Source organism: Xiphias gladius, chromosome 11, assembly GCF_016859285.1.
Source record: "Xiphias gladius isolate SHS-SW01 ecotype Sanya breed wild chromosome 11, ASM1685928v1, whole genome shotgun sequence".
Lineage (NCBI taxonomy): Eukaryota > Metazoa > Chordata > Actinopteri > Istiophoriformes > Xiphiidae > Xiphias > Xiphias gladius.
The window spans coordinates 18,165,483-18,181,516 of record NC_053410.1 but is presented as its reverse complement, the minus strand read 5'-3'; the positions used below and the strand labels follow the sequence as shown (position 1 = coordinate 18,181,516).

At 39.7% G+C, this 16,034-nt stretch overlaps 2 protein-coding genes across 3 annotated transcripts in view; one reads left to right on the top strand and one right to left on the bottom strand.

Annotated features, from left to right (window-relative positions):
• Positions 1-13,053, bottom strand: part of kif16bb (kinesin family member 16Bb) — a 25,251-nt gene extending 12,198 nt beyond the window's left edge. Inside the window, exons 1-12 of one of the 2 annotated variants that reach the window (XM_040138940.1) lie at positions 12,622-13,053; positions 12,312-12,412; positions 12,166-12,229; positions 11,961-12,071; positions 11,714-11,830; positions 10,847-10,944; positions 8,727-8,842; positions 8,487-8,629; positions 7,998-8,166; positions 6,235-6,360; positions 5,919-6,094; positions 5,729-5,794 (exon numbers count right to left, since the gene is read on the bottom strand). In XM_040138940.1, coding sequence (XP_039994874.1) covers positions 5,729-5,794; positions 5,919-6,094; positions 6,235-6,360; positions 7,998-8,166; positions 8,487-8,629; positions 8,727-8,842; positions 10,847-10,944; positions 11,714-11,830; positions 11,961-12,071; positions 12,166-12,229; positions 12,312-12,358 — 1,233 coding nt within the window. In that variant the 5' untranslated portion in view covers positions 12,359-12,412; positions 12,622-13,053. Of the gene's footprint in view, positions 1-5,728; positions 5,795-5,918; positions 6,095-6,234; positions 6,361-7,997; positions 8,167-8,486; positions 8,630-8,726; positions 8,843-10,846; positions 10,945-11,713; positions 11,831-11,960; positions 12,072-12,165; positions 12,230-12,311; positions 12,413-12,621 lie in introns of those variants that run through there. The other variant, XM_040138941.1, reaches the window with a different exon arrangement.
• Positions 13,002-16,034, top strand: LOC120796291 (MAD2L1 binding protein). The gene is made up of 3 exons (XM_040138946.1): positions 13,002-13,635; positions 14,446-14,729; positions 14,841-16,034. Exons 1-3 carry the CDS (start codon positions 13,206-13,208, stop codon positions 15,366-15,368), a joined length of 1,242 nt encoding a protein of 413 aa, XP_039994880.1. The 5' UTR covers positions 13,002-13,205; the 3' UTR covers positions 15,369-16,034.

Below are 16,034 nucleotides of genomic sequence, written 5' to 3'. Positions count from 1 at the left end.
TTTTTTTTTTCCATAAATAGTGTATTATTAGTGGAGGAAAGTGAATAACCGTGGTAAAATGGATCATAAGATAAGGCATTTTCATTTTCAGTCTCATTTGAATGAAAACATGACATGTTGACATAAATGCAAAAGCTCAGCACGCAAATGATGAAAAACATTTCAACCGACTGTATTTCATACATAGGCTATTGATTAATACTGCACTGTAGTAACACATTAAGCAGCATTGCAGTTAGATCATAACTCAGCCAGAAATTCATGTCCACATCAAAAAAAAAAAAAACCCAGTCTGATTCTCCACAAACCCCTGCTAAATAGCCTATGTATTTAATGGTGTTATAGCACCTCTCCACAGAAATGCGATAAGAAGTAGAGAAACTGATTTAATCCTTGAAAGCCATTTCTAAAGCACAGGACTGCAACACTTAAAACCTCTGATCTGCTCCATATACCACTCCACTGCCTCCAACAATTGTTGCTGAGGAAATTTAAAGCATGAGTCACAGCCACCTTAAAGCATGTGTGTCTGTCAAGAAGTGATATTCATTTAACTTCGTATAATGTGTCATTTTAGTATTTCACTTCTAACTTGACTAAAAAAGTATGAATTAAGCTTTTGAAAAGACCAAACAGGCTGCAGTGAGAATTAGTTTGTTGAGCAGTTAATTTGCCAACTATTTAACAAGGAATAAAACACTTAGCCTTAGATGACCCGCTATGTTAAAAAAAACCACTGAATTAAGCCATAAAGAGAAACTTAACTCTTTAAGCAGGTGTTTAAAGTCCAGTAACCTCTTCCTCCCAGGGCAACCGCTGTGGTTTAATAACCCAGAGTCTACCCAAGTATGAGTGGCCCTATCAGAAGTATTCTTCTGTTAAGCTGGTGGACTAATGCCTCACATTGCCATGGATTATCATAAGTACCTCCCCAAGAGGCAGAGCAGAAAATCTCACATATGGAGGATTCAGAGGCAACACTCTGCATAAACTAGTTCCCCTCTCCTTCAACCTCCGCCTGCTCTTTTGTATAGATCGGACCGTGAAGTGAGAGATGTGTCCACCACCAGCACCACCTCACTCATTGCGAGATGGGAGAAATCCTTTTTTCTAATGAAGAAGGAGAGGAGTCGACCCCAGCCCCTGTACTCAATCAAAAGGGATTCTTCAGATACTTCATTAGAGGTGAGGAGTAGCCTGCCAGATTAAGTGTCTGTGTCACTTTCCTCAGACACCAGGAACAGATGAGATCCTCTTAATTTGTCCTCACATTCGCATACATTCCAGAGAAAGTTGCTTTTCACTACACCCAGTCAGTCAGTCTGTGTGTGCACTATGAGGACAAAAAAAGTCAGCTTTCAGATTGAGGCAGCTGGTGAACATACTGTAATTAACTGTGGCCTAGACCAGCAGCCAGGCTCAGGCACCATTTAGGCTTCCATTAAAAGCCATCATCTGTGGTTGGGCAGAATTTTTAATGGATTTTTCTCAGCGCTTTCACAGTTCAGGTTCCCTACTTGGTTAATATGCATTTCGAAACACTGCCATAGCAGGCCAACCAATGATTCTTTGCTGACTGGCCATCGGCCTTGTCAAGGGGAGCAACTTTCAACAGCACAGATACGCAGGTATTGAATCCAGAACAACAGGAAAACTTATGCATTTGAATTGCTCTGCTTCATTAAATGGTTAATTTCCTTGAAAGAGACCCATTTTTTTTTTACACCAGATTGCTGATCCTTAAAAAAGTTGAAAGTTGAATGACTAACGCATAAAGGAGAAAGGCAATTACACGGCCATTTTTCAAAATGTCATGACGCGTTTTGTTTGCAGTGATGGGTTATATTCCACTCACTCACAGAAAAAAAAATTGGCATCGTAGTAACAGTTCCTCCGTTTCTATTTCTTACCCTCCACTTTATGCTATTTGTGTGGGCTACATGGAAAAGCAGAATCTCATCCAGAAAGTTGTTATTCTGGTTAGAATATGAATGTGTCATGTAATTAGCTTGATATGCACTCCAGCCATGAGGATATTGCGATGCACGAAACTGTGGTTAAAAACTAGAGGGGGATTCAAACTACAAAAGAATTTCTGGAGCTCTTCCTCTCCCGCTACATGTCCCATCGCAACTCATGTCAGTTAATGTTTGTCATTTTGCACAGGTGGACAACATATGCTAAAATTTCACATATTCTTTTAATTTGAATCATTCATGTGTTTGAATGTGAAAATCAACTGGACTGTTAACTTACCAATATGTAAAGTACAGTTGATTTTAGGGTCCCAGCATGGAGATTTTAGTCCTTGTATGCACAAATGACACCTATAACATGTGCTCACCATGTGTGTTTCAAACACTGCTGAATAACAACTAATTTTCATGAATTAAATTAAGAAAAAGTTCATCTATTTTGGGGCCAAGAATTACTGGCATGTGAAGAATCAAAGGCAACCTACTGATAAAAATATGTAAGGTCATGAAATGGTATAATGACTATGATGTATAACTGCTGACAGTACAAGGTAAATTGACATTAAACGGAACAAGGCTCAGAGCATTCAGAGCATAAGTTGTGCCTTTGTGCCAATTGTAGCATGTCTGGGAAATACAAAGACGACTAGGATCAAAGAAACACTGTGGCAAATTTTATCTCACTGAAATGGAGGTTCCACCCACCACGCTGCATTACACGAGGACCTGAAAGGGTGGCTGAGGGAGAAGAATGCAACTCCACTTGAGAAGTAACACTACTCTCAAATCTTTGTTTGCGCGTGGATGAATGTGTGTGTGTGTGTGTATATATATATATATATATATTTATTTATTGATTTATTTATTTATTTATTTACACATCCCTGCAGTAGAACAACATTTCACTTTACCCACTTCCTGCCTTTTTTGTTCTCTCAATCTGTTGCGGTCTCTGACTGGTAAGAGGCTGCTCTGGATTCCATCTCATATTAATTACTTTCTCTTCCCCACATGCCCTGTAACCAATCTGGGAAGCTGACGATGAATAACTTTGCATTCTAAATGTGCTATGAATACAGAATTCAAAATTCTGTTTACACCAATTTTGGTCAGCTTGTCTCCATACTTGTCTCCTTAAAGCCAAAGCAGAAATTTTCAACTAGCTCTTAGCAACAGAATCAGCTGAATTAAACACGAAATATATGAAACTGGACCATTCCTTTTAAACAAAACATGTTGAAAGGCCATTTGTTACATTTTTCTTTATTTTAAAAAATTACTTTAAATACATTTCTCCAGTTGATTAGGGTTTTGTATGCCAACTACATGTGCAGAATTTTGAAATGGCCCATTTCAAACTGGGGCTGGATGTGCTTCTCTGTACTGAAATGAGTAAAGACACCGCCTCTAATGTCTTTGCAGCATTCAATGCAGGAATCCCACTTATGATTTTTCACCCAGGCAGAATGCAAATGCACAGGAAGACAAATGTCAAATCCATAAAGTCATTCATCAAACACTTCAGGTTCGGCAATACCAGTGTGCCTGCCGGTCACCAGTACAGTGGCCTTTTCGCCTAGGTGTCACGTTGTAACATGCATCATAACAGGCTCGTTTACATGGATGGGCACAGGTCTTAATGAGGAATATCTTTCAGCTCTGCCAGTAGAGATGAATGATGTTCCCTCTGAACATAAAGTCCTCACCGCTTGAATGCCCAAACAGATTTACAATACAGTGACTTTAATTAATATGCCGGACAGTCAGATACAAAAGTGCCATATGTCAATAATCAAGACCTCTTAATTTGGAGCAGTGACAGCTGCTAATGAGTTCCAATACACTGTCATGAATAAAGGGCTGTCAAGCCACTAAATGTCACCTGCTAAGCACCATACAGAGTAGAATATTAATTGCCCATCATGCACATATATAACCAACATTCATGTACAGGGTATTTAAAATTCTTACAGCGTCCTCTTATATGTGTGGCTTCACAAAAGCAATCTGACCTCTTACTCTAGTAGTCTGGTATAGGGTCACTACTGGCTGCTACGAGTCGGGAATACACAAATCTATTCAGAACTACTTTCAAAGGCCACACCATCACAACTGTTTAAACCCATGCAAAAACTAAGAGAATACTGCTGGTACTGCTGGCATCTATGATGGAGACAAGAAGTCTCTCCATACTCCCCATAGCTGGCACACTTCACAGTTCAATGCATAATGCAACAGGCTACTTTGCTGAACATGATGAGTCCCAAACAGATGACATTTGGTGTTATTTGGGAGTTCGGGCACAAATTCAACAGAGGACAAGTGTTCAGCGTAAACTCTGCTGGCAAACAGTGGCATTTTTTGTTGAAGCTTGGGGTCTTGCAGAGATGCTGCCACCCTGTCCCAGCCTCAGAGAAACCATATTGGGTTGAAGGAGGAGGCATGTCTGTTCTGTTTCTCTTTGTCACACTCCACAAATAGTGTTACACACTAACTTCACAATCATTAAACACAAACTCAGCTTTTGGATGCCATTTAAATCTAAATAGAAGAAAAATTAAATTTAAATGCCAGGTTGACTCTACCCTCATTACCATTTCCAGTGCATGAGGTTGCTGTAGCTGTTCACAAGACTTACAGTGACACCAGCTGGTAGAATGTCTATACTGCAAGCAGCAATGTCTGTCAAAACTGCTGCTGGGAGCTTGCCGTTGATTGTCTGTACTCCGTGGCCTTCCATGCCATGCTTCAAATTGCATAATTTTACATCATTCTTCACCAAGTACAACTTTTTGGACTTGAAAATGAAACATCAAATTATTATAAATTGAAAATGGTGGCACATAAAACAAGGTAGGCAACAAAAACATAAGCAACAAAGGCACCTAACAAACTATTGTCTAGAAACAACAAAGCTCCAAAGAATGTAACTATAGCTAACTGAGGCTACCTCACATGCTCTTATGAGATGTTTGCCTACTCTGTACAAAAGGAAAATAAACTGTGTGTCAAACTACAGGCTTTTACTGAAAGTCTTTGGTTGTCTTTATAATACTGTTGGATTAATTTTAAGAATCACAACAAGCGCAGCTCATCAAGCACTTCTCTCCAGTTACAGTCTTGTTATCCTCTAGCTCATGTCCAAGGATCAAACATACAGTACAAGGCTTCTGAGTCAAACTAACAAATGTTAAATTGGCCCCAGGATATTTACATATTTACATCACTTGGGGTTTTTTTTTTTTTTTTTTTTTAAAAAAAAAAAAAAGTGTTGTTAGGAGTTTTTTTTAACAAAACTGTAAATCAAAGTCCTATTCCTTCTGGCTAAAAGTATTGTGGAGGTTGCTTGATGAGCCCACAAGCTGAAGCACATGTAGGGCCATTTGGTGGGCTTATACAAGTAAGGGACAAAGAAAAAGCAAGAAAGACAAAACAATTATATGAATTATAAAGCCACGAATTTGTAAACTGGGGTTGATCGTTCAATGAAAAGCAAATAATCAAAACTTGTGCAGCCTCCGTGCAATGGCGTATTTTTTGTATAAGGCAGTGTCCAGTTTTACTAAGTTTTATTGATGTTTAAATACACAAATGAATCATTGCTGTACCTGCAGTATACTCTGAGTCTCACCCCATTTGCTGGTCCATTCCTTGGTCAGTGCAAGAGGGGAATAGCAGGGGTAACAGGTGTATTACTTACAGTGGAGAACATCAAAACACCTCTGTTCTCCATTTGACAGGGGATGGCTCACCTTTGCCTCGTTCTGATGCAGCTCCTCCCCTACTTTCAGAGAAGAAGACAGCTCCCCATGGGGGACCTGGAGTAGTTGTGAAAAGACAGCCCAACGTACAATATAACCTTTCAATAAAAGACGGTCAACATATACTGTATATTGTAGTAACCTTGATGGCCTTTTATGTGAGCTTGAACATATGCAGGACCTGACTGGCTTCTCCTAGTAGCCATTGGAGCCTGGCGACCTCTGCCTGCAGCTCTCTGATAACCTTCACACTGCCATCTTCATTCACTGAGGGAGAGTTCACTATGTTTTTAGCTCGGCTGGCATAGCGCAAAGTGCTCAGGGTCTCCCCGTAGTTCACTTCAGCAGGAGAAACAGCTGCCAGGGAGAAATACACACAGATTGAGGTCAAGTGGTGAAATATTACATTAGAAAAAAAAAGGATTATGTGGTTAACGTATTCTTCTATTTTTAAAAACATTTTCAAAAACAGCCTGAAATGTCTTTACAGTACATACTTGCTATCATAGTAGTCATGGAGTTTCCACCCAGGCTGTCTTTTAATAGCCATGTCAGCACAGAGTCTCTGTAAGGAATGAAGATCTGCTTCTTCTTTGTTGACTGTACTCCTACGCTAAGGTCAGCTAGGAGGTCACACAGAAAGATAACACTGACTCAGAGAGGTTGGAGTGTCCCTATAAGATATATATGTTTCATCCTAAAGCTCTATAGATCCATTTTGGGAGCAAAAAGGTCACTAATCAATATGAATCATTAAAATGTTATTAGTTTGTACTAAGGACTTCAGTTTGCTACAATCCTAAATAAAATTCAATAGTGATTTTATGCCCAGCCATAATTTCATCAGGAGAAATTACTACCAGCCGCGACAGCTTGGCTGTTATTGTTTTCACCTTGTGCGTCTGTGTGTCTGTGTGTGTGTGTGTCATGGCAAAATGTGGTCCTGGAGACACCTACTGTAGCGGGAGCTACCACAGAGGTGGTTTTGAGTACTTTGGCAGGTGTCTGTCTGTCTGGTCTGCCAAAGAGTTTGACACCACGATAGCATCACAACTGTGCAAGATAAAGTCATGAAACTTTACAGGTGTGTATTGAGATCACAATCAAGGCTGAGTTCGAAGAGGGGTGTGGTCTGACCCACGACTACTGAGTACACATGTAATAATATAGTAATGACTACTGAGAACTCATGGGTTGGAACGTCAACATGTTGATGGGCATCGCCGCTGGTGCGATCTTATTGCAAGATGGTCTTTAGAACTGAAGAAGCCTTTCGGATGAGAGGCAAAACATCTTCAGGAACTTCAAGCAAGTCCAGATGCCCTCACATAGCACTTACAGAAGATGGTCTCTAGTTTTTCCTTCAAAGAAATAAAATTTATATGGAATAGAACCAACCCCTCAAACTGTAAAATCTCAAACTAGAAAATTAACCCCTATAGTTATACTTTATTTGTTCTCTGTGTACTAATGAAATGACCCTGCACAAAAGCAATTTTAAGCTTTTTAAATATGCTGATGACATGGCTTAAATGGGTCTTTTTAATAAAAATGATAATGTCTCTGATTATTTAGTGCAGGTTTCTAAGCTAGATCAGTGGTGTCAAAGTCCAGCTCATTGTTGATTAATATTGGAAAAAACAAACAAACCTATTTTAAACCAAGCAGACCCGTTCTCATCACTGATACTGTGTGACCAAACCATGGAAACCGCTAACTGTTTCAGTATCTGGGAATACAAATACATGACAAACTGAGTTTCACAGACAATGTTGATTTTAAATGTAAGAAAGCCTGTCAGAAACTGTTTTTAATTAGGAAACTGAAGGGGTTTGGGGTCAGTCCTAACAATCTGGAAGAGAGCTCTGACAATCATCAATGACAACCCCCCCTCCACCCTGAGTTTGAGTTTCTTTATGCTCATTGGAAGTTCGATTTGTGGTGGGTGGGCCTGCGAGCTTGACTTGTGACATAACGGATGGTTTGGATGTTTACGATCTCTGTGGTTAATGCGATGTGATGCAACTTGTTTATTTGTTTACTTTTCTGGGTGAGGTCAAAGACTAATTTACTGCCTCAGCTGGACAATAAAGTTTATTCTATTCTATTCTTACTTTAAAATAGTTGGAGTAACGCCACAGTGAACAAAACACAGTCCCCGCCTAATACAATCATTTTCCCATCTATTGAGCTGACTATCTCGTTACTAGATAAAGATGTTGTATCATGTTGAGTCAGGCATTCTGTAACTGCCATTTACCCAAAGCTGAGATCACACTGCCCAGGGTGACCAGAGATTTGTTGATGTTGGCACCTTCCTTCAGCCTGGTGCCTGTGGTGCGTGTTGCGTCAGCTCTCTCACTGCCTGCGAGGTCTACCAGGTGGATCTTACTCAGTGTCTCACGTGGCATCTCTGCATCAAACCACGCCTGTGGCATGAAAAAAATATTACTGAGCAACCCTCGTTTATTTCAAAAGAGGCACCGTCACAGGGGAATACTTGGGCAATATCAAGACAGAAAGTGCTACTTAAGATGGAAAAAATTAAGAAGCCTTTGAAGATGAAAAGACATTTAACAAATTATCACAACACAAAACGGATACAGGACTAATTAGAGTTCTTGTGATGACCTTTATTAACACCCAAAGAGTTGTCAGGGAAACTTTAAAAAAAATTTTTTTTACCCAAATTCCCACTGACAACATGGGACAATGGAAGCAAGGAGAACTTCTGAACACTGCAGTTCACCTGTGTGAAGCTGATGGTTAAGATGGCATGGGAGCGGCTGCTGAAGTCATTCATGCCCGTGCTGGCTGTGGTGCGGTTGGCATTGCCGAAAATGATCAGGTCCTCCATGTCACTGTGGTTATGTATCAAGTGCTTGGACAGATCTACACATAAATTGTAGTTTTCTGTATTAGATTTTCTGCATTTCTTACAAACTCAGCTCAGATAGTTTTGGGATGGAGAATAAAAACTCTGTCTTACTCTCAACATAGGGCCCATCTCTGGGGTGCTCTCTCACTCTCAAGCATCCAACGTCTGCAGGTGTAGTTCTCTTCTTGAGAAGGTCCTGCACACGTTCATTATAGATCTCTAAATAGCTAGTGCCAAGACAGAAACGCAAATGCAAAAATCTGATCCAAGACAGCACCAAGGCCACAAAGGCACAAACTAATGAGGGGTTTCGGTGTTGATATAGGAATGGTATAGCACCAGATGAGGACAAAACAAGTTGCAAGTCACTGTCTAATATAAAAAGAGATGCACAGTAGGCTTACATCCAAATGTTTGTGCTTGCATTGTTCTGCCTGCATTGGCTATAAATACGCAAACATATGCAAAGAAGGTTTTGGCAGAACACCTCAGTACTGTGGTTGGTATGTGCAAAAAGCAAAAGGACTAGTCTGAGTGGCTGATTCAAAAACAATGCAAGTTAGGGAGCAATTAGGCTTTACGAGAGCGTGACAGTAATGAAATGGCAGGGACCATATCCTGTGGATGTTGCCATGCAGGTTATTTTCTGGCACAGTGTTGAGAACTCAAACAGGTTACAATACTAGATGGTTTCTAAGTGACAAGAGGCATAGGTGCCATTATTACAATCACAAAACAGGCAGGATTATTAAACCACTTACATATGATTCCAACTATCATAACTTCATTACAGACTACAAAATATATGATGATGTTTTACAATATTGGGATGAAATGGCTTTCATGGAAGCTAGACACACCACTAACATCACAAAGCCAAAAAAAAAAAAAGTCATAGGTTTAAGAAGAAAGCAAAACCGAAAGATTAAAGTCCTCATTCTCATTCATGGAGACTGTAACCTTAGGACATGACAGAAAAACTGACAAGTGGGAGATGAACAATACTGTTCTACTGAGCAAGTAAAGAAAAGGACTCTTTTAGGACTTACACACACACACGCACATCCTTAACAGGAATTGCTCAGAATTTGGAGCCCCACGGGGTTGTGACCAGTAAGTAATAAAGGAAACCATATTCTATGAAACCATAATCTATGTTGTGTGTATCACAAATTTTAAAGTATTTTTAAATCATTACCATATTCTGTCTACTTAAACCAAACACTGAAATTTCTGTGTTTTTCATGTTGTGTACAAGTAAGAGGTGTTTCTTGCAACACTGACAGTAATATTTTAATTTCACTAATGATAACATAAAATTTATTTGCAGAGCAATGTGTAAGTCACACCTCTGCTGGGTATATCCCAAATATTACAGTACAAATTTGTTATTTGTCAAAAGCCATCCCTTACTCATTTTCAAGCTACTCGGCCTTTGTAAAGCAAGGCCTGGCAGAGCCAGTCAAATAAAAACCCTATTTCTGGAGTTGAATTAAACCTAACAAACGTGCCAACAGCACAGAGGATACTAAATGGGTGAGTAATGGTTTCACATTAGCTCGACAGGCTTAAAATCCTCAATTTTATCTCCGCACATAATCATTTAGAAGCAGAGCTGAGACATGAAACGGATATCGTGATGAAACTAGATATCTGCTTGGATTTTGATTACTTCTACAAAATATAACTCATTAACCAGAAACTGCATTATAGTTGTCAAGCTTTGTCATTCTTTTTAGGTCTAAGTCACTGTCAGTTAACTGAAGTAGAAAGTAGCACAAGGTGCACTTGTTTTTTTCCAAGTGTGCTCTCCTTTTGGCTGGTCACAAAAAAATCCTTACATTAAAAGATCTGTGGAGGCAATACAATTATCACCAGGTTTGCCTTTGTCTTTTAGCATTAGTAGTATTTGTTTAGTCTTTCTCAGTATAGTAATAGATCAGCAAATAACTCACAGTATCAGCCCGGCATAAGCTACAAAATTTTTGGATTCAGTACTGTTACTGGACCACGTTTTCCTTGCCAGCTCTAAATGCTCAGTACCAAAAAAATATATCCAACCGCCCACCCCCTGCTGCTACTCTCTAATACCTACATGAGCAAAATACTGTCCTGAAATTAATTTGTAACGTTTGAAAGCTTAATAATTGATTAAATGTGCGAAACTGTTACAGTCCTGCACCACGGCTTTGAGATAAAAAGTATCGCTGTCTTGTATGTTGGTCCCTTACCTGACCTCTGTACGGAATGACACAGCATCGCTCTTGCTTCTATGAGACATCTCCCCGAACAAGCCTTCACAGATCCGTGGGATTAAACCTTTATCTTCCTGGCGCATTAAAAGGAGAAAATGTTGCATTTAGAACTCTTATTACAAAATGATAACGTTACATACAGTGTACGTTTCAACAACAGTTTCATTTTGCTCTCATTATGTTCTCTTAATTTGAGTGTCTATGCTATGCCGTGACCACAATTCAGCAGATGCAAAGACTGCTGAACAACACAAACAGCAGCTCATCTGATATGGAGTTACTGAAGCATAAAAGCAATTCCACTCTGAGCTGAATGCTCTCTTGTTTTAATTACAAAGTAACAGATAGTACGCATTAAGAGGCATATATAATTATCTGGGATGTTGTCAGCAGCTCTGCTGATGACCTTGCACAAGTCTCCTGGTAGACAAGCAGAAACCTCATTGGTAATGTGAAATTTCCATTGCTTTGCAAGGTGAGGAGGGAAAAGATGTGGGTTGCTGCCCTCATCACATTTTCTGATTAGTGGGGAGAAACATGGAGATAAATGGAGAGAAGGGGGGGGGTGTGTGATGAGGGTGCCAACAGTCGGTTTCTAATGTGGTGAGGAGTCAGTGCTACGTACACAATGGGTTAGCACTACTGGGGTATTCTGGGATGCAAACTCTACAATGTTGGGAATATTTTTGACATCTTGCTTGATGATTCCTGATGAATGAAGGGATTCAAGTTGGAAATAAGCAAAAAAAAAAAAAAAGTTTCTAGGATGGCTATCCGAGAGGTTAAATTAAAAATTGCACTTTAACCTTATAGTGCTGTGAAGGCCGACAAGGCCTTACTTACTGTATGACCCATCATGGTGTAAGATTTTCCTGAGCCTGTTTGGCCATAGGCAAACATACAGGCATTGAAACCCTCAAATGCAGCTTTCAGTACATCAGACCCCAAGTCATGAAAAATCTAAATCAGCAGAGGAAAGAGTTAATAAAGAAATGAAGAAATAAAGAAATCTCAGGTTAAAAAACACCAAATAAAAACCACATAGGACTCTTGTTTGACGAATAAAACTAAACCGGAACAAGTCAGATACCCTCTCCTGGGATGCAAACGTGGGGCTTCCTCTGTCAGTTGAATCATATGCGAAGTCAAAAGAAAAGGACTTCCCTCTGTCCTTCAGCTCGTCCCCTCGCATAGGTGAAGGCTAGAATTTCAAATGAAAAAAAAAAAACAATTTAGCTCTATATAAAAATTTCAGGAAGTGCAGTACAGTGTATTTTTATTTCGTGATAAAATACCTTATGGATGGATGTAGTGCTCCCGTTCACATGGATTATCACCTTCGACGGTAACTGCCTTTCTCTGTGGAAACGCGAACGTGAGTGACATCATTCGGCGTTCACTCTGAAAGCTTGGACAACATAAGACCGGTCTTTCTATCTACCTTTTGCTCAGTGGACGGACTCGGACCGCCACTCTCAGCGATGCCATTATTAATCAAAATCAGAGAGAACACAGCCAGTTCTCCCAGCCTGTTTCTCCGTCGTTGAAAAAAACAAGTGTGCCTCGGCGTGATCATCAACGCAACGTATTCCGCACCTAATTATCACACCTGGGGCCTGCCCTTACTCTTTCAATGCACTTTTTTTTTTTAATGCACTGATATTCTACAAGAATAAACTGCAGGTAGATAGTGTCAGTGTAATTGCTGACCAAATATCATATCCACTTATGGAAATGGAAAGAGACTCACCCAAACATTACACACTTTAGCAATGTAGTAATGGCTATTTATATTTTGCGCTGATAATCAATAAACCCGTCGTATGCCATTAAAAATCCATATGTGCCAATAATTTGAATGTCTGGCTCAATATGCTGCATTTGAAACACACGGGAAAAACACAACGCCAATGAGTGGCGTTATTGGTGTAATTGGTTAAACTGATTTTAGGACGTCAAACTACTTAAGTTATCCGAGAAGTTGTGTTATCTTGTGATCCTTGTTCTTATATACGCGAAACATAATTTTGGGGCTGGTTGTCACGGTCTGTTGAGTTGTTACGAAATGGCACAATCAATGCGCTTAATTCAAAGTCTCATTCCAAGTTCCAGGTTTTTCTTTTTTGCCAGTGACGTTCAAAATTCAGCAAGCTTTAAAAAAATATATCATGGGTCAGCTACAAACCCCTTCCCTCACGCCCGCAACAGTAAACGGATTTCAATGTATTTAGTAGCACATTATAGTCCGATAAACATCAATTTCAAAAGGGAATCCTGTTTTTCCGAATCTTTCCATGTAACGTGAAAGCGGCATTGGAGTCGATCAACGTGTCCCATGATGCAGTGCGGTCAAGACCCGGCGGGGACATTCAAAACTATGGCAGAAGTTTCGAATGTATTTAAACGAACATCAAAATCAGAAGATACGGAAAATACGACCCCTGTTTACAGCGGAGACAATGGGATAAATAGGCGTAGCCTGTCGTTTTCGTCAGAAAGGGATATTAGCACACTGGAGGAACCGAATGTGACATGTAAAGTCTCAACGTTACAAAGTGTTCCCGACAACCCGAATTCATGCCGACCTTCTGCGGAAATCGCCGAGCAGCTCTCACCACAGGGCGTAAACACATGTTTAAAGGCGCAAAATGCTACTGAATTGAAAGATGCCTCCGTTGAATATCAATCAAATTCCAAACAGCATAGTGTAAACAATACTGAAGACAAGGAAAACTCCGCTACGCCTTCTACAACCATCACTCCAGGTAAGTAATGTTAAGACAACCGGTGTGTGGGTCCCCGTGTTTTCACAACGAAGGCGACATTACAGCAATGTTACTAATTTCTGGTACGTTTCTGATATCCAGCGAGGAAGATTTAGTGTAAAGCATCAGATGTTGCATTTTAAAAACACTGCATTTTTTATTTTGAAAGTTGGAAAAAAAAAATCATTCTTTCAGAGGGAGCTGAAGCGACTAGTCGATTAGTCAGCACCTATTTTGATGAATGATTAATGGTTTGAAGTCGTTAGTGAAGCGAAAGCGCCAACACTATGATTCCAATGTCCTAATTGTGATGGTTTGCAGCTTCTTCTTTTTTTTCTTACTAAAAATTAAGGTCAACATTAAGATCAACAAAGAAAATATGATTCTTTGATTAAACTATCCAGCAGTATATACATTAGTTAAAATTAGCCCCACCTTGACTAGCTGCATTAAAATGCTGCTTACACATTAACACATCAGTTATTATATTCCAGTAATATAATATGACTCCAAAAAGAACCATTCTAAATTATGAGTTCTTTGATTTTGATGCGTTGAGTACATTTTTCTGCTGACACTTATGAACCAAAGCGTAAATTTTGAGTATATACTACTTAAGCAAAGGATGTGAGCAATTCTTCCACCACAGCCAGACAGTAGCTATATGTGAATTTTATGAGAAAAATGGGAACAATGGCTTCATTGGGAAACTGGCCTTGCTAGATTTCATTAACACTTAACTAGCTAAAATTGAGCAAGACATGTCCATTGCTCACTCTAATGACATTATTCTGGTCCTTATTTGGACAGATAATACCCACGAAGAAGACACGTCTGGTCAGAGAACTTTGCAAGATTCCAGTGTGACTGCCAGTAAACAACATAGTAACACAGGGGACAGTGATGCTGAAGTGGTGAGAAGAGCACAGGAGGAGGGCTTTGTGAACGTCGTCTTCCCTGGCACTGTAACTCAGGAAGGCTGCTGCCGCTTCGTCAGCGAGATCCTCAAGTGCATTCTCTATCAGAGACAGCAGCTACCCATGACATATGACCAGCTGGTGTATTCCCAGAAGAAACAACAAGCCTCAGTGCAGGTGAACTGGAAACATCATCGTAGTGCACATCCAATGTTCATAAATAAAGAAATGTTGTTGATTTAGGTTTTAGGTTAATTAAATGTGTTTCGTAAATGTTTTGCCTTTCAGGATAAAGAAATAGTGAGTCAGAGGCCGGTGCAGTCTGCAGACATGGGCTGGCGGAAGTGTCAGCAAACCCTTAAGGAGCTAGAGGAGGTGCTGCAGCAGCTGGAGGTGCTATTTTCCCTTAGCAGGGTGCCGCGTGTAATGCTCCTAATGGGTGGCTCCCTTGTCCTGCCCAAAGAGCTATATGAGATCAACATGGAGGAACTGGTATTGGCTGGTGGAGATCAATGTCTACGGGTATCTTCGTGCTTACGGCAACTTTTCCGCACTCTTTTTGTGGCGGACCTTTTGTCTGACACCAGACCTGTTCGTTTAATGCCCACTACTGTCTTAGTGCTGGCTCACAGGGATTGCGGCGTAGGTTGGTTCCGCCCTAAACTACAATTTAAAGTGCCAACTCGTGTAAAAAACCAAATTATTGCTCTTTCTACTGATCCCAGCACTTGTAAGGAACCATGGGCGGAAGGGTCAGACTGGCAGGATTATGTGTGGTTCCAGGCACCCATGACTATCAAGGGCTTCAGAAACTGACCCAAAAAGATGGGGGTGCATAGTCTGAGATGAGAGCTCTCTTTCTGTATACTACAATTAAATTTTAATAGTGGTTCAAGTGAATTTGGATTGAGCTGTATATGTTTTAATGAATTATGAGTTTAATTTTTTCTACATGTGATTAAAAGTATGTCGATTCAAAAAATAGTGGGTTTGTTGACACAAGCAGTATAGTCTATTATCCTTTTTTTTTTTTTTTTTTTTTTTTTTAAATCATCTTCTGAAATATTGAGAAAATGTGTTCTCAGGATGCTTTGCTGGCATGTGACAATATCTGTTTGAGAACATTGTGTATTGTTTATATTTATAAAGAATGTTTTACATCTTTTGCATCAAATACCACTAATTTTTAAGGACATTTAACACAGAACAACACACAATATTTGTGCAATAGATTTTCAATAACTTGAGGTTTAATTCATTATATTGCTTTCTTTAATACAATCTGTGTACACGTTGGACTGCCAGTATCATCTGTGTATATGTTTACATTTATTAAAACCTTTATGATTTCAGCAGTATTGCAATTTGTAGGGATATCAAGCAATAAGATGTATTGTGGTGTGGGAGGGCTCATAGAAACAAGGATTTGTGTACTTGTCCCATTTGGAAAGATTACTCACAATCAAACACAACAGCATTCAT